Source organism: Mus musculus, chromosome 3 (assembly GCF_000001635.26).
Source record: "Mus musculus strain C57BL/6J chromosome 3, GRCm38.p6 C57BL/6J".
NCBI classification, from domain to species: Eukaryota; Metazoa; Chordata; class Mammalia; order Rodentia; family Muridae; genus Mus; species Mus musculus.
The window spans coordinates 27,635,568-27,661,670 of NC_000069.6; the positions used below are offsets into that span (position 1 = coordinate 27,635,568).

Here is a 26,103-nt window from a genome sequence, read left to right on the forward strand (position 1 = left end):
TCAGGGATGGTGTGTGCTTAGTATGGAAGCTCAAACGTCACTCGTTAAAAAGCAGGGGTCAAAACCAATGAGCCCTAGTTGGTAGGAGGGGTGACAGAAACCTTTTGAAGCCAGTCATCCCAAGCCTCCTGCTTCCCAATCTGTCACCAAGCAAATCCAACAGAGAGAGGTTGCATCTGTTTGTGTACAACAGATGTGCCTAAGAACAGGAATGAGACTCCCATAATAATAAAAGTACAGTATACAGATGTAAAATTGTCTTGTCAAAGAATCAAATTTGACACATAAGATGGGATGTCACAAGTGAAGAAGTTTAAAATGTTCACATGGAACTGAGTGAAGTTCACAGGCCAAGCACCATGTGGTGACACTGCCGGATGAAAGCCATGCCCCCAGGGGGCCAGTTACTCCTGTCAGTCAACTGCTGCTGTCTTAGAAATCCAAGTGTGCTGTCAGACCTTCTGGCCTCCCACGTAAGCAGGAAAATGCCAGAGTCTTCCCATTTTATCAACAGTTGCTCTTCTGGATTTAACGGATATTGGGCAGGGGGAAAATTGGCCCATTCCTTTACCAGGAGCCACCAAAAAGTTAAAGAGCCTGAGGTCCCTCATGAAAAGGGCCTAGCCAGCAGAGGCAAGAGTGCCTGTGGGATTCAAGGCCATTCAAGTTACCGGCTGGTGGGGAATGCCAAAGACCTTGTCCTGAAAACCCAAAACAACCCAACAAAAGGGAGAATATCTGCTGTAACCTTCGTGCATATTCCTGCAAACTTTAATATGGCTCTAGGTGCAAGTGCTATGTAAATATGCTACATGGTATTATTATTTAGGGAGTAATAACAAAGGAAACATGTTGCTTGGAAATGTTTGGTACAGACATTATTTGCCTTCATTTCTGTAAATATTTTCAATCCATAGCAGCTGGGAGAATCTGAGAATAAGAAACACAGGGACATAGAAGGCCAATTATTTGGTAAATAAGTCTCCTTTTTTTTTCTTTTAACTATTACCAAAAGAAATGCACAGACATTATAACATTAATAAAGTAGATGAAGTTTTAGGAAGAGGAAAGGGACCAGTGAGGTGGTGCAGCAGGGAAGGGCGCTTGCCACCGAAACCTAACAACCTGAGTCCAAGTCCTGTACCCACAGAAAGATGGAAGGAGGAGCTGACTCCACAGAAGTCCTCCAACGTCCATACACGTGTGTACACACGCACAAGCATGCATGTTCAAAAACAATAAATAAAATAAAGGATTTTATTTTTAAAGGCTTACGGCATATTAAAAAAGTGGCCAGTTTTTTCAAACTCTGTTTTAAATTGATACAATTTGTTTATTTCTTTCATCCTTTATCCGTTCAAAAAGATTTCCTGTATGCAACCATAGATGTGGGCCACGGCTTGAACAAGACAGACATGAATCCTTTCTGCCTAATGAAATGGGATCAGACAAAGTCAGCCGTGAGCTGCAGTGGTGATGCTAGAACTGTCAGAGGATCCCAGCCTGCCTCTGCGGCCCAGTCATGCCAGTGGGTTTCCTTCAGCCACTACTTTTGAAGGCAGCTCAGCTGCTTTATTTGCAGGCTACTGTAGACTACTGTTGCCTTTGGCTAATTCGATTGTGAAGTGTCTCTCAAGCCAGACAGCCCAGAACTGTCATAATTACATGCTGTGTGTCCTAATTATTGTGGGAGCTGGATCTAACAATGCCTGAGATAACAAAGATCAACATTTCTTCTCCTAAGGCTGGGATTCTACACAGCCAGTGCCTCGTGACAGCCTCTGCAGGGGGACTGGAAGCCTAATGCAGAAGAGCTGGGGTATCAGACCACAGACTGGATAAACACACCCCCTTTGTACAGTTGCAGGGAGGTCCTGGTGACAGGGGTAGGTGTTTTTGCAGCTGGCACACTACTGCGAAAGGAATGCTGGCCTCTGCAATCCCAGGGAGTCTGTGATACTGCAGTATACCCAACACAGGGCTGGGGGAACCAACCACCATAACGGAACACTGATGGTCAAGCAGAATTTCTAACAAAAAAATTACTGAAAGCAAAGTCTCAAGAAACGAGATCAGACCTGTTGTTGTTGTTGTTGTTGTTGTTGTTGTTGTTGTTGTTGTTGTTGTTGTTGTTTTGGAGGGGGCAGGGTATAGAAAGAGTGATGCTCAGTGGATAAGGCACCTGCCTTGAAAGGACAAAGACCTCAGCAGCTGGCCTAGCCTGCTCCATGCCAATGAGAGGCAATTTCAATGAAGAAGACTGTGTTCCTGGTGTAATGACCAAAATGTCCTCCACCCTCTGTGTGGACATGCACACATGTGTACCTACACACAAACATGCATACAAGAACATTCATGAAAGAAAAATCAAAATCTATTCAGGAGAGATTTGCTCACGGTGAACTTTAAATATTAACTCTCCATTGAATAGACAGTCCTTTCCGAGCCCTCTCTCACTCAGTAAAACTGAAGCTGGTTCCCTGATTCTAACGCCTACCAGCTACTGGCTTCAGGGAAGCTCTTGAGCAAGCTCCACCTCCCGTGCCCAGCTTGCTGTTCCTACCTTCCCCACACCATAGTTGCTCCGTTATGCTCTGGTCTATCGTCTATGCTGGCTTAGTAAGTGTGTAAATACAGCATCCGGGGTTGTATTTATCCAACTAACCTGCACGTTCCCTTCAGGCGAGAGCAGCATCTATTCGTGTTTGTGTCTCCCGCCCCTAAGACGGTGCTGGCACAGAAGATTTTTGTAAACACTTATTAAAATGAATGTATCTATTACTCAGTCAGTCCATAAGCCGTCCCATAAATTTTGCCCTCTACTCCTTGCCACTTGCAATCTCGACGGATCTAAACGGTAGAAAGTAGCAGGTAGCAGTTGGAAAGAATGCTTAACATAAGCACAAGCTGTGCATCTCTCATGTATCATGAAGACAGTGGAGAGTGTGGCCCAAAACCATGCTTTGACTCACTAGGAGCTCCAGCTTAAAAGGCGATTCTGTCAGAAGAGGAAAGGTACACGAGTTGCTATTCCCCAATAAAGCAGCGGCCTGTATTCTGATGGCTGGTCTCATTCTCATTTGGATAAGCGAGAGTTGTTTGTCTATTTTTATCCATTACATTAAGTATAAGACTTCCTCTCCACTGGATCTTAAGTGGAAAAGGCCCACTGTACACACACAGCTCTACATGAGGTCAAACCTGTGCTATATGACGTTGTAAGCACTTAATGGAAGAGGGAAGCTGTCAGGGAAGAGTAATTAAGAAGATCTCAAACAAAATGGAAAAGGTCAAGGAATTGGGAGGGAACTTTGACGTCAAAGGCACACTGTGTGGAGCGCTGACACACTGTGACAAGCGAGCAAGCTAGCGCTGTCTGAAACATGGAAAGTTCTCCGTCTAATATGCCCTCTAGAAGACAAAAGCATGCAAAGAAAACTCTGGCTATGGATTCTGTCCTAGGGAAGCAAGATTTCAAAATCAAACAAGAAAAAAAAAAAGAAATGAGAAAAAAAAACAAAACAAAACAAAACAAAAAAACCTTCTCAATAAAATGGAGTGCTACAGGTCAGCCCTTGGGAATGAACCAAGTCAGGGGAATTCAAAATGAGCTCTCTTTAACATACTGAACCAGAACAAGTAGAAAGCATGTTACCCTGGGTTGGCGAGATCCACAAAGGTTTGTTTTGTTTTGTTTTGTTTTTACATTTCAGAAGATTAACTTCCTCCAAAAACTTTCAAAATATAAAATAAAATGCTTAAAAACAAGGATTATTCTCAAAGTTTAAAAAGGAAGACAGAAATAAGAAACATGATATAGAGAACATTTACTAAATGCCCTGTGCCTAATGCTAGCAGTGTAAAGGAACAGCCAGCCCAGCCCTGCCCCCTGCGACTGACCCTCAGTGAACTCAGGGATCAACACTCATCGCCTTCTCTCCAGACGCCTTGTTTGTTCATAGCATCCCAGAAGCAGAAACAACCATCAACTGTCAAGGTGCACGATCTAGGGTACATCACCTAGAAGATGATGATGAGAGCTTCTACGAGGTTAGCTGAGGCAGAAGAGTGGGCTGGAGAACTGCACTGCACGAGCCCCAGCATCCATTGCTCCCTCATGGACCCAAGGTGGCCCGCTGCCTAGCACACTGACCTTGACCTCCCTACTGTTGTGAACTGCACCCTCAAACTGAACCAAAACATACCCTTTCTGCTAGTTGCTTCTGTCAAGTTGTGTCACACCAATGCAGACGGTAGGACCCAAAGGAAGGAGTAGAAGCTACAGAGATGAAGGAGACATAGGCTGGGGATGTTCGGGGGAACAAAAAGGAAGGAAAGTGGTCACACAGGCCACTGTCTGGGCAGAGCCACAGTGAGAGACGGAGATGCATCATCCAGGCATGATAGATCTTAGTCTAGACCTGATGAGTAAAATATTTCAAACTGCCAAGCAGTGATGTCACATGCCTTTAATTCCAGCACTTAGGAGGCAGACTCAGGAGGACTTGTGAGTTCAAGGCCAGCCTGGCCTACAAGAGTGAGTTCCAGGACAGCCAGGGCTACAAACAGAGAAACGTTGACTCAAAAAACAACAACAAAAAAAAGTTTGTTCACTAAACAATGTTCCCCTTTAAGAGAATTTTACATTAACACCAAATAGTTAACTGTAAATGTTAATGCTTCGACATATATCTAACAGTTAGATTAAGACTGAAACAATCTCCATCATATTGTATGCACATGCACATGTTTAAGCAAAAGCACAGGTGGCCTCCAGTGCTGCTACTAAGACACAGGCAACTTTATTTTGAGACAGTCTTTCCTGGCCTGAAACTTGCCAATTAGTCTAACCTGGCTGGCCAGGAATGCTCGTAGATCCTCCTGTCCCCCAGATCCTCCTGTCCCCCAGATCCTCCTGTCCCCCAGATCCTCCTGTCCCCCACTCCAGTGCTAGAATCACGGGCACGCCCTATTCCTAGTGTTCTTTATACATGAGTCCTGGAGATGGAACTGAGGCTTCTCCAAGGCCCCCGTGATATTTTCTAAGTGTACCCTTCATTTGGAAAAAGCTTGGTATCTATTTATAAAATACATAAGTTAGTAAAATTTCCACTTTTAGCTTTTTAGAACTCTCCCCAATGGACCAAATTTATTAAGCCAGATTCTACTTATTGAATAGTCAAAGGCACAGGGCAGGGAGATGCCATGTGGTCTTCTGGGAACACCCCGTCATCTTCTCGCTCTTCAGTTAAGTCTCTGTGGGAAGGAGTTCACTTCTGAAGGGAAGACTGGAAAATTCTAAAACTGAGGGCTCTTTATGCTAGCTAATAAGCTACAAAAGGCTGCTCTGGGAGAACTGAATCATACAAATGAGGACGAAATCACCAAAACAGAAAAAACAGGACACGGCAACGCAAAAAGGTGGCTTTGGGAAGCCTGGCTACGTGAGCCAACAGGGGTCTGGAGCTACTTTCCAAGCTAATTACATTTGAATGCCTTGGATTTTAAATGTCTTTTAATTAGTAAAAATGAAGGAGACAGAGCAATGTATCCTGAAACTGCTCACAGAATTAGCAGAGCTTTCCACAAACACCTAGAACACTAGAGAGCGGCCAAGGATGGAGCAAAAGGCCAGACTGGCCATGCAAGGGTGGCAGGCTATGAGACAGGCTCCGCTCCAAGGGTGACAAACAGGGTGGCTTTGAGTAAGCGATGAAATTACTATATTTTGGGAAGATAGCTCCAGCTTCTGTATGGTGAATTGGACAAAAAAGCAGTAGCAGATGCAGTGAAAACAACCACCAGGCACTACCAAGACATGTACACTGGTGAGGCATGAGCACCAGCAAGGCTGCCACCAGCAAGGCACCAGCAAGGCACGGACACCGGTGAGGCATGCGCACCAGCAAGGCGTGCACACCTGGGAGGCATGGGCACCGGCAAGGCATGGGCACCAGCTCGGTATGGCCACAGAGCCCAGGCAGTTGCAGAAGTGAAACAGACGTGGCAAGGTAAGAACAAAGCAGGCACTGCTGATGGAAGAGCCACAGGACAGAATGAAATTCAAACTGTGGGCAGGGAGAAGACCACTGTAGAGACTGCATAGCTGAAGATGGGGAGAGCAGCGGGAAGGGGGGCTTGCATGACTGGGTGCAATATGGTTGTTTAACCTTGTATAAAACGGAAGATACTACACAGTATGATAGAGTCTGATCCAGACAGAGAGACATTCCAATTGGGGTGGGAAGGAATGAGCCTTACCCTAACAACCAATGCTTAACAACCACCTGTTAGGTGTACGTGTTTTGTTTTGTTTATTAAGATTCATTTTATTTTTATTTGATGTGAGCAGGTGTGTGCATATGTACTCGAGTGCAGTACCCATGAAGGCCAGAATAGGATGGCAGCTTCCCCAAAGCTGGAGATACGGGTAGCTCACCCACTATGGGTGTTAGGGATCTAATAGTGACCAACAGTGCAGGCCACAAACGCTCTGACTGGCTGAGGCCATCTCTCTGGTCCCAGTTAGATTTATTCTGTTCTTAAGAGAGTCACAATCTAGTACAGAAGAAACTAATAAATGACTGAGTAGCAACTTCAGACCCATCAGCAGGCATCCAAAGTACCTGTTAGGTACGTGACAAAGACTGTCAGCGACGGGTCATGCTGTGGGGGAGACACAGACTCCTGTGCCTGATGACCACTGGGCTTACTGGAATTATTGATATATTCTGGATAACTATTTTTCAACTCTACCATTCAAAAAACCAAGTACATTTGTGCTTAAGAAATGTACAAAGGAAAAATATGTATGTAATTACAAGATAGAACACAATCTTATAATCACTTTTTTGAAAACGTAGCGTTATTAGGAATGATTCAGCCCCAAGGATGTAAACACAGTTGTCCTTACAAGTCGGTTTGTCCCTCAATGCAGCACAGCTGACACTCTGAGTAGCTGCTGAGTGCCATGATGTTAAGCTGGGAGTGACACAGGAGTGGCATCTGAAAGTGCCGTCACATGGAAGCCCAGGAGCTCCGCCAGCGGAGAGGAGCTGTCTCACCTTGGCTTGTGCATCTTCTAATCAAGGTCACACAGATTTGCCAAGCACACTAAAGGAATGAACAGCCTCACAATGAGTCATTGTTTTAAAGCTTAATTCTTGGTTTTTGTTTTGTTTTGTTTTGTTTTTTTAATAGAATACTAGCTGAATGGGGAAAGAGTTTTGGAGCTCAAAATGTTTTTCAGATATTTTAAAAATAATACAGAAATTGTAAAACAACAAAAAAACTTTTCTAGAACAGCAAAGGCAAAGGCCTCTGAATCCCCAAATAAACCAAATATTCCTCTGCTCCCCACACGGTCCCTCAAGGCTCACCGACCTGCTGAGCTGCTTCTCCGTTCACCAAGTGGGGCATCATGGCCACCTCCCCATTGAGCAGAGGTGGCAATTCCAGGGGGATCTGGTCGGTCATCATCATGGTGACGTACATTCATGGAGAATTGCCCTCAACCTGCTACCTGCAAGAGAAACACCCACGGTTACAAAAACAGCAGCAAATGACCCGTAATATAACCTACCTAAAGCATGCGAACAAGTGTTTCTCTCTGCTGAAGCCCATATGACTCACATCAGAGAGGACTGTTGCTAAGTATGCATCGGTCCCCAGCGGAGAGCAGGAAGGGTCACGGAAATGAAATTAGCAGAACTCTCAGACCAAAACCAGGAAGTTTTTTAACAAAAGCATTTTGTTAAAAACTTTAAAACATGAATAATAGTAACAACCCCAACAAAATGAGATTGCATCTCCAAAATAATTATTTACGCGCATGTCACAGAGTCTCAGATCCAGTAAAGCTGTTACAGGCAGCTGGGAGCCTCCCAACAGGGGTGCCTAGAAACTGCACCCCTGCAAGAGCGACAAGTGCTTTTAAGCACTGAGCCCTCTCTCTAGGGACCCTGAGATCACGTTTTGAGATGGCAAAAATAACTAACAGAAACTTAGACATATCCCAGAAGAAACCCTTGCCATTCACAAAAGGCTCTCCCTCTCATTAAGAGCAAAAGATCATTTAGAAGCATTTAATACAACACACAGAGACTACAACATACACTACAGTTTCTGACTTAGCCATTAACCTGATCATCACTCTGGTGGTTTGAATAGGAATGGCTCATTTTTGTATTCTTGGCCCACAGGGAGTGGCACTATTAGGAGGTGTGGCCTTGTTGGAAGTAGCACTATTAGGTTGTATGGAGGAAGTCACTGTGGTGGTGGGCTTTGAGGTCTCATATGCTCAAGCTAGGCCTAGGATGGCACTATCTTCCTGCTGTCTGCAGATCAAGATGTAGAACTCTTAGCCGTCCCCAGCATCATGGCTGCATGCTGTCATTCTTCCTGCCATGACAGTAATAGACAAAATCTCTGAACCCATAAGCCAGCCTCAATTAAATGCTTTCATTAGTAAGAGTTGCTGTGGTCATCATGTCTCTTCCAGCAATAGAAACCCTAGGAAAGACACAAGTAACAGAATCCCCATCTAAGACAATCACCCACGTTATATAAGTGTTTCTCCCGGATCATTCTTTAGGTGGAACACATAGGACCTTTCTCGCTCAGGCACTCTTTGGGCCTTTCTGCATCTGTGACACACCCAAGCCACTTTTGGGCTCAAAAGCAGATTCCCTGTTTCCACAGAATAAATGAAATTCATACTTACATACAAATTAGCACAAAGCTTTTTCCCCCTCCCATAACTGTACCGTCCTCTGTTATCAGTGACAGCACAACAGGAAGAGAATATAGTACATTCCTAGGGAACGGTAGCCTGTGCTATAAAAAGGATTCACACATTTGTCCACTGTGAATCCAAACGCTGCCAGCATGGGAAACGGGTGCATGTGTCACACATGCCTAACTGTAAATGACTCCAGAAGCATTTAAAGGCCAGAGTTTATCATTCATAAAAATTCACTCAAAATTTCATATTCAAAGCTATTTGACTAATGAATATTTTACTGTTACTGTTCCAGTTAGTCCAAATGCAACAGCAAATTCTTTAGTGGCTGCCTTGGATTTGTCCCGGACAGGTATGATAGAAACAAGTTATTTCTTCTCATCCCTGAACACCTCCTTTCTGAACATTACACATGCTTCCCCCTTCATCCTACCCACAAGAAGCTCCCTCCATAGAAGCACCTAATGATGATACTTGTGAGCCACCCAATAGGCAATGTTCTCAGTGTGAATAGGTAAAAAGTTACACTAGCCATTCCAGCTCCATGTGGACTGACTATCTGAGAACCAAACAAGGAAGCACGATTGCCCAACTGGGGGACAAGACACAAGAGCAGTTTAAATAGTTCCATTCTCTCTTATGGACCGTATGTTATGGGATGTGTCCTCAGCTCCTACACAAATGAAATTACAGCCCCAAGACCGGTGGTCTAGCCTGAGACTCCGACACTAAAAGCAAGATAAGACCACAGACACTCTGACAACTTAACTGTGACTCTAACCACGTACGGAGAAAGGAACACTCCTGTACATGCCCACATTATTTCTAATACATTTAACTTTACAAGTTTTACAAGGGCAAAGCTGCTACTTTCTCTCAAATGGACCTGTTTAATCAGTGTGCGTTTCAGCTAACAGTTCTTAGGAAGTGTATCTGGGCTGGTGGCTCAGCTCAGTCAACAAAGTGCTCGCTGCAGAAGCTTAGGAACCCAGGGTGCTGTGCACTTGTGATCCCAGTGTTGGGACATGCAGACAGGACGATCCTCAGGGCTCACCAGCCAACCCATCTAGCCTAATCACTGAGCTCAGGCAGATCTATGTCCTCTCTCAAAAAAACAAAAACAAACAAGGTGGCAATATCTGAGGACCAACAGCAAGGTTCACTAATGCCTCATCTGCATGAACTCCCATGTACAAACACACACACACACACACACACACACACACACATATATATATATACATATATATATACACACACACACACACACATATATATATATATACACACACACACAGGCACACACATACATATATATATATACATATACATACATATATATATACATATATACAGACACACACATATACACAAACACACACACATATATATACATACATATATATATATATACATATATACATATATACAGACAGACATGTACACATACACACATATATATACAGACACAGACATATACACAAGCATACACACACACACACACACACACACACACACACACACACGCACTTCGAATGCAAGCTGGCTTACAGTGTTGTAGATCTAGGGTCTTGCTTGGTCTTGCTCTTTTCCAAGCTTCCCTTACTCTTCCCATACAGGAGCTTCAGCCAATTGCTAGAGAATGGGATGCAGATGGGGCACTCTACCTTCTCTCTCTTCCCTTCCTTAGCTATGAGCACCACTAAGTGGGACAGGACAACAATCCCTAGGCCACCTCCTAGACCGCATGGAACCTGAACTTCCTCTTCTGTCACCCAGTAAGGCAGAATAAGTTCCTCGGTCCTGCCATTCCCAGCATTATGTGAGAGTATAGGAAGGAAGGACACAGGTTTTCCAGGCTAGGAAAAGGGTGCTGGGGGAATGGTTCCTTAATCACCATCTGCTGACAGTTAAAGCTATTTATGCTGTATATGGTCCAACGAACATTGTATATGCTTGAGTTGAGCCTCAAATTCAATTCAAAGTACTATCTTGCTACCAGGTATCATTAACTTTTTATATAGGTTCTGGGGGTAGTATGAGAAGAGGGTAGATAGCGAGTCTCAGCTAGATACAAAACTTCAAGTATTCCAGGTCCCCTAGGAGCAAGAATAACCCAACACCAACAAGTCTAACACTGACAATTCCAGTTTAAAAACCTTCCTGGTTTTCTTGATGCTGAATACTAATAGGGCCAGCTGTCAAGAAGAAATAGCCTACCCGACCCCGTTAAGCAGCAGCCTCACACGAGTGCCAGACCTGAGCAGAGTTAGATGCCAAGCTCAAAGAGTGAGATAAGCTGTGAGCATAAACAAACTCCTGACCTCCTCATGTGTCACGACATACATATACAGTACATGCACTCACACACAGACATATGCAAGAAAGACCTCATATATAACATACAAGCTTTTAGAAAAGTCAGACAATCTTCAACAGAGTACAAGGTAATAGATGGCGGTAGAAGGACGATCCAGGCAGCAAACATTTAAAATAGCCATTTGTGTGTTCTGTGAGCACACACAGGGCACTTATCGTCTGATCAGAGTGTAAGGGACATGCAGAAACATCAGTCACCGCCAGAGCACTTACTGACTTTCTGACTTAGCTACCTATCAAGCTGCCCCGAAAACCACTCCAGAATGGAAACAGCCCGGCACCATAGACCACAGAGAGGGGGCTGTAGAACAATTAAAACATGTATAAGAAGACAACGTGGGGATATGCAGTGGTGTCTTTTGGTGGAAGGCTTGCTATCCAGATGGATTCATTTGTCATGATGTGAGGCGGGATTTACAAATTTTCTTTATGACACAGCAAGCAGACCATACAGATTTGACAAGGATGGATTGTTTAGCACAGTAAGCTCAGTCATAAGAAGGCGATGTGCGTGGGAGCTTCCGCAGCACTCTGGTCTTAGGTACCCGAGACTACCCTCTGCTTTCAGGTGTGTGTGCCTGTTTGTTTTATAGAGATGGGGTCTGCTTAGGAAGCACAAGTGGGCCTCAAACTGTGAGTTACAAACAATCTATCACCATACTTAGCTCCTTTGAAGTACTATACTCAGTCTCTCTCTGTGCCCTACACCCCTGACCCACTCTCCTTTACACACACACACACACACAATCACTGATCACTTTTTAATCTCAGAATGATACTATAAATTTGGTGTCTGGAATGGTCTCTGGGTGAGGCCACAGAAATTCCCCTATACACCTTAAAACATCTTCTTTGACCATTGTTTCATTACCAGCTTCAAGAGCAGCTAAGAGGCCAGTGTGTACTCTCTGGGTAAAGAACTGATAAACACTGGGCTGGAGAGTGTCAGGAGCAGTCACACTAAATCATTTCCTTAGCCTTCTGCCCAAGAGGTGTGGAAATGAGCTAGGCAAATCTACTTTAGGACTCAGTATTTGAGTCAAAAAAGCACCCAGCACACAGGCCCTACCCACAGGAGACCCACTGTCCTTGAGACCATTAACCTCTTCATGGACACACAGCTCCCCAAAGTTCCCTCCTCTATTTAACTCTTTACCTAGATGTCCAGCTCTGAGAATCTGGGAACAGCCACAGGCCCTCACAACCTTTCCCCTTAACCACACATCAAAACACTAAAGCCACAAGTGCTTTGTGCCCAACCTTCTGTTCTGAATGAAAGAGACAGCCGCCACGTGAGCCCTTGTGGTTCATAGCCATTCTCCTAGGAGAGCAAGTCCCTGGTGCACTGCTGGCCATGCTATGCCAGTCGGAGTTAGCTCCTGAGCTGCTAGGCAAGAGTGGGGAAAGGGCATTTTAGAGATGAAAGGAGCGGATCCTCATGGCTATAATGAACTCCTTTGAAGAAACATAGTTTGCAATCATCTCAAACAGGTATGCCAGTCTCTCCATCTCTCTAGGCATTTGGTTTGGTACTTTTCTTCTTTCTTTGCCTGCCTTCCTCCAAGTGTAAAAAAGTATTTTGGCACTAGCCTATTCTCTGAAACATAAAAAAGCCAAATTCATGAAAACCCTGACTTGCAGGGAAGAACTGCTGATCCATCTCCAGAGGCCAGAGCAACTATCTACTAGGAAGAGCATCCTTCGCAAAAGCCAAGGCCCTAATCACTGCTGGGAGTTCTTACGTCTGTGAACCTGGCCTTCAAATTAGTAACAAAATGTCCTGATCCTTACTCAGTGGGCCAATGACCCAAATTTCCTTACATTATTTCAAGATGTGAGTTGGCAGTTCTGTACACGAATCAGTTTCAGATGACAAGAGAAAGAACAACAGGAGAGCACCACCCAGAGCAAAGCAAGGCCAGCAGAACTCAGGAGCTGGGCCAAGGCACATTAAGGGGGATGAACAGCTAGACAATCACAGCCAAGCAAAGGCTCAGGCCCCCTCACTCAGCTCCCCAACCCCCCGAGGGAGCAATGTGCTGACATGTAGGCCAGGGAGTAAGGGGACAACTAAGAATTCACATGTCTGATGTACATGGATGTGTGTATGCATGCCAAATGTATAGGTCCACATGTCATAAGTGCATGTATGCATGTGTAGGTGTATATGGGGCTATTGATAGAGTCACGGTTTCTTACTAAACTTTTGGCTTGCAAACTGTAGCTAGTCTCTCTAGCCAGTGTATCCCAGGCAGTTATCGTTCCTCTACCTCCCCATCCCATAAATGCACTTTCTAAACCCATGGAACACAGGGAACTAAAAGGAACTTGCAAGTAACCTCAAAGTTGGCGCTCCAAAGTCAATAACGTTAAGTTCCAGTCCACAAATTCCGTAGAGTATCTTTTCCATTAAAAACAGATTAACTAGGCATTATCAGACAAACTAAATACCATGAAAATGCATGCTTGTTCTGTAGTCTAAAGAAGAGATTGCTATGGGCTCACTAGAAAATTCACAGCTTGATTCAGACTTTGTGAAAGATTCCTTCTCTACTGAAAATACCAGTTGAAGCCAAGTGACATCATCGTACGTGCCTGCAATCCCAGCTGCTCAGGAGACCAAGGCAGGTGAACAGTCCACACAGGGGTTCAGCCTTTCAAAAACAAACAAGCAAAACAGTTTCTGATGGTGAGACTAGCACAGGGCAACTTTCTGAAAACTATGAATGTTAAGGTATACCAGAAAAATGTTGTAGCTACCTAACACTTAAGGCTTTTTCTAAGGATTCAGGGAACTGGAAGAAGTGTACATAGAGTCAAGTGACACTTGGAAACTGTGAAATCATCAGACGCTGGGGATAAGGGTTGTGCTGTTGGGGGTGGGGGTGTACTGATGGGGGAGAGCTGATGGAGTGGGGGAGGGCTGTGCTGCTGGGGTGGGGGAGGGCTGTGCTGTTGGAGTTGGGAGGGCTGTGCTGTTGGGGTGGGGGAGGGCTGTGCTGTTGAAGCTTGGAAGGATTGTGGTAGAGAAGTTAGGGAGGCTACTAAGAAATTACTAGGGGGTTAGAGAGGTGGCTCAGCGGTTAAGAGTACTGACTGCTCTTCCAAAGGTCCTGAGTTCAAATCCCGGCAGCCACATGGTGGCTCACAACCACCAGTAATGAGATCTGACACCCTCTTCTGGTGTGTCTGAAGACAACTACAGTGTACTGGCATATAATAATAAATAAATCTTTTAAAAAAAAAGAAATTGCTATACTGGGTATTTTCTTGAGATGACTGAGTTTTTACAAGGGATAGCAAGACTGGCTTCTAAATCACTTCTAAGAGAGAAACAAAACCTGATAAAGCTTAAGTTATGACAGGCGTTTGTGCAGCTGATTTGTGTGTTTACGTTGTATTTGTAGTAAAAATGAAAAAAGAAATCAAAATCTGACATAGAGTTATATGGCGGCGAGTAAAGAAAAGGATGCACACGAGAGCCTCCCGCTCGAGGTGATCACTACTTATACTGCTGTCAGTCACAAGGATTGACAGTTTCCTAAGAGCGCACTTCCTTCCTTCTCTTTATGAGCAAGCCTCAGAAAGAAGCGAGCCTGCAAACCAGCAAGACAGCGGCTGTAAGCAGTCCGCCATAGATGCTCTGTCAAACACCATCTGACACTCCATTTCCATCTTCCCTTTTCTACCTCATCCTGGTTTTCTGTTTGTTTCGTTTCTGGTTTTTGGTTTTTTGAGACAGGGTTTCTCTGTGTAGCTCTAGCTGTCCTGGAACGCACTCTGTAGACCAAGCTGGCTTCAAAGTCACAGAGATGTGCCTGCTTCTGCCTCCTGGGTGCTGAGGTTAAAGGCATGAGCCACCACCAGGCTCAAATACTGGTTTTGAAAAATAATTTCCTGTGACTCCCGATTCGGAACCTAGAAACTCAGAAGCTGCCAACATTGCTATCCGGCCTTTGCAGCAAAGCTAACCTGGGTTTGTTTGTTTGTTTGTTTGTTTATTGGATTTAGTTTTATATATGAGTGTTTTGCTTGAATGTACAACTGTGTACCACATGTATGCTTAGTGCTCGAGGAGGTCAGAAGACGACATCAGGTCCCCTGCAACTGGGTTTTGGATGGTTATGAGCCAACATGTGGTTGCTAGGAATCAAAATGGGATCTTCTGCAAGCACAGGTACTCTTAATCTCTGAGCCATCTCTCCAGTCCCCTAACCAGGGCTTTTAATAAAACAACTATGGAAATAACAACAGAATTCATAGAGGGAAGGTACTAAAACAACACGGAAACACATCAAAGTCTCCATTTAAAATCCTAAGATCTGCTCATGTGCACTCGCGCACACGCACACATGCACACACACACACACACACACACACACACACACTGTTGTCTTGCCCACTTCCTGCATCCTTTCCCAGGAGCACTGCACTGTATCATCACAGTGGCCACCGTGAGCCTGATGCAGGGTCACAGACATTAGACACAAAAGCCCAGGGGTGGTTAGGCGGATTTCCTTACACTAAATCGTTCCTGCACACTTTCTATGGACACGAGGAAGGGTACCTGGCACAGGTAAATCCTCCCCTTGGCTGTTTTAGAAACCAAATTAAATAGTTAGAGGGAAAGGATGTGAAGGAACAGAGGAGGAAGAGTAATGGTTAACTGAGTTTTTGCCGCGCTCCACTGTGAAAACAGCTCAAAAGGGCCAGCTTGGGGGGGGGGGGGGGAGGGTAGAAAGGAGGAGGGAGAATGGAGGGGGAAGGGACCAGATGGGGAGGCTGTCACAACACTCACTACTAGAAAATGAAAGTTTTAATCTGGAGTTTATCAGGAATTGACTCTAAAGTTGAACAATTAATTCTGTGTTTTATAAAGTAGCAGAATTAGAGAAGAGCCCTCACACTCCTTTCTGCTCTTAAGAGATTATGTTTTTAGCACCAATTCCCTGCCCTGCTTACTCACTACAGATTAAACTAAAGCTAGAATCAAACGGGAGCCTGTGACGCCTGAACTGTCTTACTGGTTCGGGAGTGGCTTCGGCCTCCTTATTAAAGGGAGGAAGAACTTCAGTCGAAGGATGAGAACCAAAACACACGGTTGTGCTGGCGGCTGCTGTGTTTTTATGCCAATGAAATCTAATTTTACAGCTGAGTTCTACCCTGTGCAGGAAAGACACTTGCCATGGCTTGCCACCTGAATGAAGGAAAGGGAGGTGATAATTGCTCATGCAGAAAACCCTCTTGAGACATGAGCAGTACCGAGAGGTATGTGCCCAGCTGGTTGGTTGAGGCACGAATAGTCTGGAATTTGCCTTCTTGTCTGATATGTATTCATTAGTGAAGTCAAATCACAGCCGTCTGGAAAAAAAAATCTTAAGCTTAAAAATATTCTGGCTTTTTGCATCCAATTAGAAGCATGGAAGCTCTGACAGAAATCCTGTGAAATAGAGTTCTTTCCATTAAAAATAAAACTATAGCAGAACAAAATGAATGGCAAGCCCCCCGAGAACTCCCATCCTGCTCTCGAGAGAAAGGGAAGGAAACTAACTCATTGGCTGTGCAGGCCTGTCATCGACACTCCACAGATCCATAGGTGTGGGCTGGGGACAGAACCTCGAGTGCTCATGGCCTAGCTCCACACCTGGACACCTGACAGGCCAGGACAGTGGTCACAGACACTTTTCTCCTTGTAACTTGGCTTTGAATATACTTTTAAGTGGCTTTCGTGAAGTCATTCACAGTACAGTCATGGCAGAACACCCAGAGTTACTTAGGGAAAGTACTATTTTCAGGAGAGGAAAAAAGTCCAAATATAAGTTCTCTATGAATATACAGAGGTTTCTTTCATAGCACGCCCCACAGACCAAACTTTTAGAGGAAAAAAAAAAAAAAAAGGAAAAAAGTTACATCACCGTATATACACAATCTCTAGACCCCAAATCCATATCTCAGCTCTGCAAATATTAACCGAGAGAGGAAAGGGGCTTATCTACGGAAAACGTTTACCAAGGGTTGGTTTGTTTAGTTCATTGTTTTTGAATGGTATTTAAGTAAGGCTGCTGACAGAACCAGACACTTTTACTGGAACACTTAGATTCCAGGGCCCTTCATACCACAGTACCTCTGACACCCCGCCTGGACATCCCAAGGATGGCAGCCTAGCATCACAAGAAAACATTCCAGAACGATGAGCCCTGCTCACTTGCAGCCGAGTCAGCTTAGCAGCATATTTTTGCTAAGGATGACTGTAACTGCAAACATGTATTTTCTATAAGTGAGATGTGGAATTTCGTGTATATTTCCTTCTACTCTTTCTCAAGGGACAATATAAGGAAAGTCAGAATCAGTCTGGGCCACCGTGAACGCCTGCTATGGTGGTCGAGTAGGAGTCAGAGACCCTGTGATCCCTTCCAGGCCCAGCGCACGCCCAGGCAGCCTGCAGGCACAGCATGCCTGGCACCCTGGAAGCACTTAGGCAGACCCTGCTGTATTTCAGGTGTCTGAATACTTCTGCACAGGCTCCCTGACTCTCAATCTCTCTGCCTACAGAATAAGTAATTGGTTCTTCAGCACATGACTTCTAGATCATGTCATACAACCAACCTGCATTTTTATATCTCTACTTAGAGATCTAGTATGAATGAAGCTCACATGTAAACTATCTCAACACCTGCCTGGGTACTAACAACTAAGTATAGCACCCTTTAGCGGGGGAGGGAGAAGGCTTTTAAGCATAATCAACAAGTTGCTTTCTGGAAGGGTCTGCAGGAGTTCTGAGCATCATTCACACTAATTCTATCAGGCCTCACGACATTCCTGTGAATGGTCAGCACAACTTCCATGACATCTAAGTCTCTGCCCAGGAGAAGTAGGAAGTGCAGACACCGGCAATGAGCCAGGGCTCCTAGTGAGCTCTCAGAGATCAGGGACTCTCAGCACAGAACAAACCTGGATGAGTGGACAGACGCAAAATGGCCAGGCCAGAGGGTTTGATGGCTAGATGAAATGACCACAAAGACCAAACCCAGAAGAGGTAAATTCTACAGGGACCCTAAGAGTGCCACACCTTGTCTCCCAGGCGTACCCAATCCCTTCTACAATGGCAAAGAGCTTTCAGGCTTCAGTGAAACCTTACCAAGACAGAGACCTCAGAACGTTTTAAGATAGATACCTTGAGGAATGTTAAGTTACTCCATCATCCAATCTCTTAGCCCAGATGGCAAAGACTTAGCACACAGGATGGAGAGGGAACTCCATGGTAAAGGTACCTGCTTTTACTTCAAGCCAATCCCTGCAACCAACATGGGGGAAGGAGAGGGCCAAACCTAACCTTTGTAACATATTCATACTCATACACACACAACCACACACACTGTAACATACATACACACACTCATACACATACAATCACACATTCTGTAACACACACACACACACAAGAAAGTGTAACAAGGCATTTAAAAAAACTTAAGAGCAGGAAAAAAAGGCAGAAATAAAATATAAAGAGCTAAAGTGGCCCCCTGGTGACAGGAGGTGTGTCATCATTAAACACAGAAGCAAAATGACTACAGGAGAGGGCAGCTAGGCAAGTCACAGACTGCTGGGGAGTTTCTCAGAGTGAGCTGTGCTGCAGCAGTTTTTGAGACTGCCGTTTTTAAGGCTTTTTATCTAATACCTAGAAAAACCTTGAACACTTCTTTCTGAAAGAAACAAAGTAACATAGTAACCATGTTCCAAAAGCACTTGGTCAAAAAGGCACTCAAATGCCAGTGAACCTGGCCAAAGATAATCAGACACTGCCTAACAAATACTGCTGTGTGCCAGGCCCTGCTGCGGGAGTCTAAAATAAAGGCACGAGGGTAAACGGCATTACGGTGAAACACTATATGGGATTAGCTAGGCACAAATCCACACTAGACACTTCTGGCAAAACTCTGCACATGTCTGCAGACCTCCACTCTGTCTAAGGCCTTTCATCTATAAGCCCCATTGTCTAAATTTGGCTTCCCAGCTGTGGCTTCTTTCCTATCTTTGAAATCTGACTAGTGTTGAAAAGGTGAATATCTTCAGAACCTGCCCCAGCCTTAAGCTTCGTTTTAAAATAATATTTATTATTTGTAATCATGTGGAGGTGGGCATATATGTGTGCTGGTATGTGCACATGAGTGCTGGTGCCCATGGATTTTGGGTCTTCTGGAATAGGAGGTTGTAAGCCACTCTCCACCTGTGCTGGGACTTGAACTTGGGTCCTCTTCAAGAGCACTGCGTACTCTTGACCACTGAGTCATCTCTCCAGTACCACAGAAAATATTTTTCAGTGGGGCCCAACTTGAGTCCCGCCTGGTAAGTGTATCGCTCATCCATCGTCACTAAAGGTTCTCTTTGCAACAGACAGAAGCTACTGCAGAGAGCCACGCCTGGTCAAAATGGAGTGTCTGTGGAGTGCTCAAACACAGTCGGCCCACGAGCAATGCAAACTCTGCCTCCCTATGCCCCGATAAGCAGACTCACGCTCTCCATTAAAAGCAAAGATCAACATCACCAGTGTCCAGACAACCAATCCCGTGTGCTCGTGCCTAGGTGAGAATGCTTCCTGCTCCACCCTTGCCAGATGCTCACTTAAGCCCGTCTGAAATGTTGCAACAATTTCATTAAGTATTCTCTAGGCATATATATATACACACACACACATACATATATTCAAATAACAAAAAAACCCGTTGTTTTCCTGAGGCTGAAGGAGAACTCTTCAGACAAGAACCTCAAGTCTCAAGCTCAGAGAGAATGATGAAGAAGACATTGAAATTCACTTCCTAAAGCAGGGAACTAGCAAAAATACACCACAGCAAACAGACGCGCATTCAGCAGATGCACTGTGGACCAGAGACGTCCCTTTCATTTTTAAAAATAGATTTAACAGGCATATTAGTTTTCCACTGGCCACTATAAATAAGTGGAACTCCAAAATCTCTGTCTTTGCAAGGGGCTTCTCGCCAGGCACTGCTGCCTGACCCGCAGTGGAGTGCATATCTACATTACCCAGAGGCCAGAGTGTGAGCTGTGGGAACCTTGTTCACAGATCTCCCATTCAAAGAACCTCCACAATAGGACCTCCACACAGGAAGCAGGCCTCGGCACAGAGCACCTCTGCAGTTCCAGAGAACTTTCCAAGGTCGCCAGAATGGTGAGCCACTCCAAATGCCATGTTCAAAGGCCCTGGCTGCCTACACATTTAAGCCAACAAAGCTAGTGTTGTTCACTGCAGTTCTCTGGAATCCCTCCCAAGGTGAAAGCAAAACTGCCAAAGGTCCCATTCCCTTTTTCTAGATGAATCTCTCAAGGCACCATTTTGCTTAATAAAAATGCACACACACACACACACACACACACACACACACACACTCGAAGACCAAGGCTTGATCCCCAGAACGGACCCTCATCAGTGAGTAAGCCACTGAGACAGAGAGAGTGACCAGCCTCTGAGGAGCAACACTGAAGGCCATCTCTGGCTTGCACACACATGGGCACACAAACACATAGATTTTTTTTAATGAAATTTAATTTAGAAAATTAAAGCCCCAAGCCATGAAATTATTTTCTCAAGGGCTGACTGGCCTTGACTGGCTGGCCTGGGTGCAGGCCTACCCATCACATCCCGCTTGCCCACTGCATCCCACTTTGCGTATCGTCAGTACCAGAGCTCAAACTCCGGTTCACATGTTTGCATGCCATCTCCCCAGCCCAGAAATCCTACCTCTCGCTCGTTGCCTTCAGGAAGCCGCTGTGCAACAGGAGGAAAGCAAACCAGGCACGTCCCGAGGAGGTGCTCGGACTGTACCGCTCAGGAAATGCATAGTCAGGTTACATACATTATTTAAACACCACACTGAACTAGAACCAAACTGTTCCCAAGCTTACCTACTGGCTAATGCGGCAATAAATGAGTTATGGGTTTCCTTTTCTACTTATATGTTTAAAGTAACCTATAATGAGCATCTATAATTTATATAATGATAAAAATTAACTTTTAAAAAACCCATATAACTCAGTTACTTTCTACCACGTGAGTGCTGGAATTTTAGTAAGGAAATACTCAGAAGCTACCATAGACAGAACTCAGCTAGGTTGCTCCAAATCTCACAGAACTAATTGCCACCATCCATCTCCGACTGTGGGACAGACAATGGCAGAACATCTGTGGTTAAGTAAGAGTTTGGTAACATTCACAAAGGCAGCCCTTGGGTCATCTTGCTGAGTCAGCCCTCGATTAGGCACGCTCACCCGGACCAACCCAGACAGCTCGGGTGGGGCCTGTTCCCTAGGGTTCCTTTTTTTAGATAACCTGCTCCATAAAAGCCTCCTCTTTTTGCCAAAATAAATCAGACTTTCTGGGTGGAGTGCACCCTGCCAATCAAGTGAGAACCAGCTAGGATAAGCCTAAGAATAGAATCTGTTACATACTTTAGCTGAGGCAACTCTGTTCGCCTAGAACTGGCACAAAAGAGCTGAAAAGCTCTGGGGGAGAGACACCCAGGGTGGGGTCAGAGATGTTCCCCAGAGTGAGTAGGCCTAGACTTCCAATGCTGAAGAAGCCACCACCCACTCCTATCTCTGCAGATTCACCCCCCTCCACCAGCCCTCTCAAAACCTCGTGAAAATATTCATCCCACACTTTAGTCCATGTTCCCATATACTGTAACACTGAATAGCGGTTCAGTCTTAAAACATAGGAAGTTATGAAGTGAGTGATAACTGCTCGCAATCATACACTCTGAAGCAGCATGACTGAAAGGTGTGAGAGCATGTCAATCTGTGTGTGTGGGTGTGTGTGTGTGTTCCGTGCACATTAGTGTGTGGACACACTGCACGCGCATGCACACAAGCATGTAGAGACAAAAGCAAGGTGTCTGCGCCTTGCTCTATTGCTCCCTCCCTTGCCACCCAGATAAAGGGCTCTCACTGAACCCTACCTTTTTGACTACACTGGCTGGCAAGCAAGGGCTCTGGATTGGCTTGTCTCCAGTCCCCAGTCCTGAGGTTACAGGCACATGTACCCACACCCATCTTTTTACATGGGTGCTAGGGACTTGAACTAAGGGTCTTATGGTTGCCAAGTAAGTGTTCTTACCCACTGAGATACCTCTCAACTCCTATCTCTTGTCTTGGATGGATTGCTATGTTAACTTTGAAGACTAAGACTGGAGATGGAGCTCAGCTGGTGGAGTGTTTGCCCAGCAGGAACAAAGCCCTGGGGATACCCTTTGCACAGTATAAACCAGACGAGGTGGTACATGCCTGCAGTCCTAGCACTCAGGGTCAGAAGTATGATCAACGCAAGCTCATCCTTGGCTACATACTGAGTTTGAGAACGGCAAGAGATCCTGTCATTCATAAATAAATAAATAAATAAATAAATAATAACCTGAGGAAGGATTGGTTCCTAATCCTGGCAGAAAGATGGGAGAAGAAACTAGGAAAAAGAGATGATGGCTGGTTAGCCCCATGTGCACTTGAAAGTATGTTTGTTTGCTTTGGAAATGATATTCCACTGGAATGACATACCACGCAGATGCATTTAGCTCTTAAACAGAATTATGAATGAACTCTATGAATTAATTAGAATACAATTATGCATCTATGTCTGCCATGTATGCAAGTTTTCTAGAAAGCCAAAAAATTTCATTTGAAACATCCCTAGAGCAACATAAGGACATGTCTTCCTTACTGCTGTTCACACCTCCTTCACATCTAGCACATACCAGCAATCAACGCAAGGATACTTGGCCCCAAACACTTAGCCTTGGGCAATGAGGTATAACCCTGCCAGTAAAATTATTAATAGAGAACCAGGTTGGCAAAATATGTGGCATGACTCCAAATACCTTATGGGTATAAAAGTAAACAGCCAAGCATGACCTGGAAGCTGGGAGGTACTTCATCCATGCAAGCAAACACCATGGCAACTCGAAAGGATGTAGAAAGGAACCTGCAGTCATGGCACAGCCATTCAGAGATGGATGGGTTGGCAGAAACAAGCCCAGACGGTCATCCTATTTGTGTGAAAAGGAGTGATTATCATATTAGTTATCATATGTTCTCCTGGACTGGTACAGGATGCTAGGGAAGTGACTACATACTATGATCCCATCAGATCAGAGGCAGAAGTACAGGGTCACGGGGTCATGGTTGCCTGAACACAAGGAAATCCTGTCAAGAATGCTAGGGGGTTAGAAGAGAGAGAAAAATAGGGAGGGGGGTAGGGGACAAAGGAAAGCAGAGAAAGGTGAGGTGACGTGGTCACACTAAGTAGGTGAACTGAATCTTTTGCCTTTTTTAATGCTGTCCTTTTTCCTCCTGGCAACACCAGGGAGCCCAGGGCCTCAACATGCTAGGGGAGCCCTCTCCCACTGAGCCAGACTCTCAGGCCTCTTTTTACTTTAAATTTCAAAACAGGGTCTTACTCAGTTGCCCTGGCTAAGGTTGGACTCACATAGCCAAGGCAGGCCTTGAATTTGTGAACCTCTTGCCTCAATGTCCTGAGTAGTTGGACACACAGCCCAGCTTTACCAGGTCCAGCTTTAAATTACAAAAAAAAAAGTTGGGGTAGGCTCAGTAATTAAGAGCACTTATTGTTGCAAAGGCTGTGGGTTCGATTCCCAGCAACTGCATCGTCCCCTCTGACACCAGGCACGAATGTGATGCACAGACATACACGCAGGCAAAGCACTGATATGCATAAAATAATAAAATAAAATTTTTAAAGTTTTAAATGTCACTTTGTTAGGAAGGGGAAAGAAGACACAGTTCCTTGAAGGGAGCAATCTGAAAAACAAACTGTTCATCACACACCTTGTGGGTTTGCCATGCATGCAATCCCAATCGGTACCTCAACTTTACATAGCGCAGGAACAAACCTGGACAGCTCATCACTGGACTAAGTGTTGCAGGCAATAGAGACACAATGGCAATAGTTGTTTCCCTGTTATTTTAATTTTTTTATAATCTGAGAGGGCACACATGTGTCCTGGTGTGTACCTGTAGGTCAGGCATCTGTCCTCACCTTGTTTGAGACAAGCTCTCTTGTTCCCAATTTGCATACGCAGTCTTACTGGCTGGCTTCAGGAGAGCTTCTATCTCTACCTCCCATGACAGCACCTAACACTGGGTTATGGCTGCATGCCAGCACATCTAGCCTTACATGGGTTCTAGGGATTCAAACTCAGGACCTTGTGCTTTCTCTACAAGCACCTTACCCACAAAACCACGTCCCGCCAAGCATGTTTGTAACCTGTCTCACCAACGCTTATCCAGCCACAAAACAGGGATGAAAAGATTAAAATCTATATTCCTGCCCATGACACTGGTCATACATTGAGCTTCAAGACTAGACACTGCTCTGAGAGTACTTGAGTCGGAGGCAAAGGAGAAGGCCCGGCACATGTGGACATGGTGGCGCTTTAATAAGCGCGCCATGAAGGTCCAGCACACAGGATGCTGTACAAGGCCGGTGAAGGTAATTCATTTAGCTTTTTATCTTTTCTTCAGTGAATTGGCCTGAGCTTAGTGGAAAGTGTTACTTTACAACCTTCTAAAATGTTTTTAAGTTTCAACTCTTTGGTCCCAGCAGCTTACAACACAAGCCTATTAGCAGCTATATAAAAACCATGCTGGGAGCCTAGCTCAACAGTAGAGCATTTTGCTAATACTGGCCTGGACCTAGGTTCAATCCCTGGCTCTGCAACTAAACAGAACAAGGTTTGCTTTCTTCACATCTTTATTCTGTAAGCTTTGTTCTATTTTAAAATTCTTTGAACATAATTATTTTGTTCATAGTAACAAGGTACCCACTTGTTACCACTGAGCCAGCACTTCTCTTCTTGGAGTTATTGTTAAAATCTAGCTCACAAGCACAACAGCCTAGGCTCACAGAACACCTGGATCAACACCATCACCATCATCTAATTCTGTCTTTCCACTGGGGCATGGGGACCTTCAGAGAAGTGACTCCTTGGGGCTGTCCTCTCCACTAACAAAATGGTCTACTGGAACAACTCTGGAAGGATCCTGTGGGTCTGTTTATGTCTCATCAACATGGAATGTAGGAGGGATTCTGGGGGCTGAGGGGCCTCTAGGCAATAGCAGTTGTTAAGTTTCCTTGAATCGTGTGGGACCTATATACATAATCCCAGAGGTAAAGTCATCGTGTCAAATGTTCTGGTGACAGATGAGAAGAGAAGAGCGAACATCGGAGGAAAGACAATCCCATCACAAAAACACCCCACAACTGCCAGTGCAGAACCATACACAGGCTGTGATAGCCCACAGCCCACCCACAGCCCACCCACTTCCCACCCACCCACTCACACAGCTCACTCCTCACACGGCCCATCTCCCCACCTAGTCAACCCACAAAGCCTTCCTTATAACACAGCCCAGCCTCCCACAATGCCTACCTCCCCACAGAGCCCACCTCCCCACAGAGCCCACTGCCCCACAGAGCCCACCTCCCCACAGAGCCCACCTCCCCACAGAGCCCACCTCCCCACATTGCCCACCTCCCCACAGAGCCCACTGCCCCACAGCTGTTGGTGAGACAGCTCACCAGGAAAGCTGAGGATATAAGAAAATTCTGCCCTCATTTCACTGAATAGCCAGAAGAACCACCAGGCAAGGACCATGGGGTTTGTGAGCCCCCCAAGAAATGACTTTAAATTTGAAAATATACCACAAAATCCAGTCTAAAAAGGAACTCCACAAATTTCAGTTCTGACTCAGACTTACAGAATATATAAACACCCCCCATATACCAGAGCTTCAAAATATCATAGCCCAGATTTTTTTATATAGCATATCCTTCAGTTAGTTATCCCAGGATTTCCTTTCTCAAATAGTAAAGGTACTTCCATGGAATAACAGGAAGATGGGAACAGCCATGGTCAAAATTAGAACTGCGCCCGAGGCCTGAACACAGAAAGTGCCGG

At 45.0% G+C, this 26,103-nt stretch overlaps 1 protein-coding gene across 9 annotated transcripts in view; it reads right to left on the reverse strand.

The window, feature by feature from the left end:
* Fndc3b (fibronectin type III domain containing 3B) overlaps window positions 1-26,103 on the reverse strand; it is a 295,173-nt gene that overhangs the window by 219,433 nt on the left and 49,637 nt on the right. For 7 of the 9 annotated variants that reach the window (NM_001356953.1, NM_173182.3, XM_006535547.4 and 4 more), the window contains one exon: window positions 7,384-7,522. In NM_001356953.1, coding sequence (NP_001343882.1) covers window positions 7,384-7,494 — 111 coding nt within the window. In that variant the 5' untranslated portion in view covers window positions 7,495-7,522. The remainder of the gene's footprint in view (window positions 1-7,383; window positions 7,523-26,103) is intronic. The other 2 variants (XM_030252836.1, XM_017319738.2) reach the window with 1 other exon arrangement.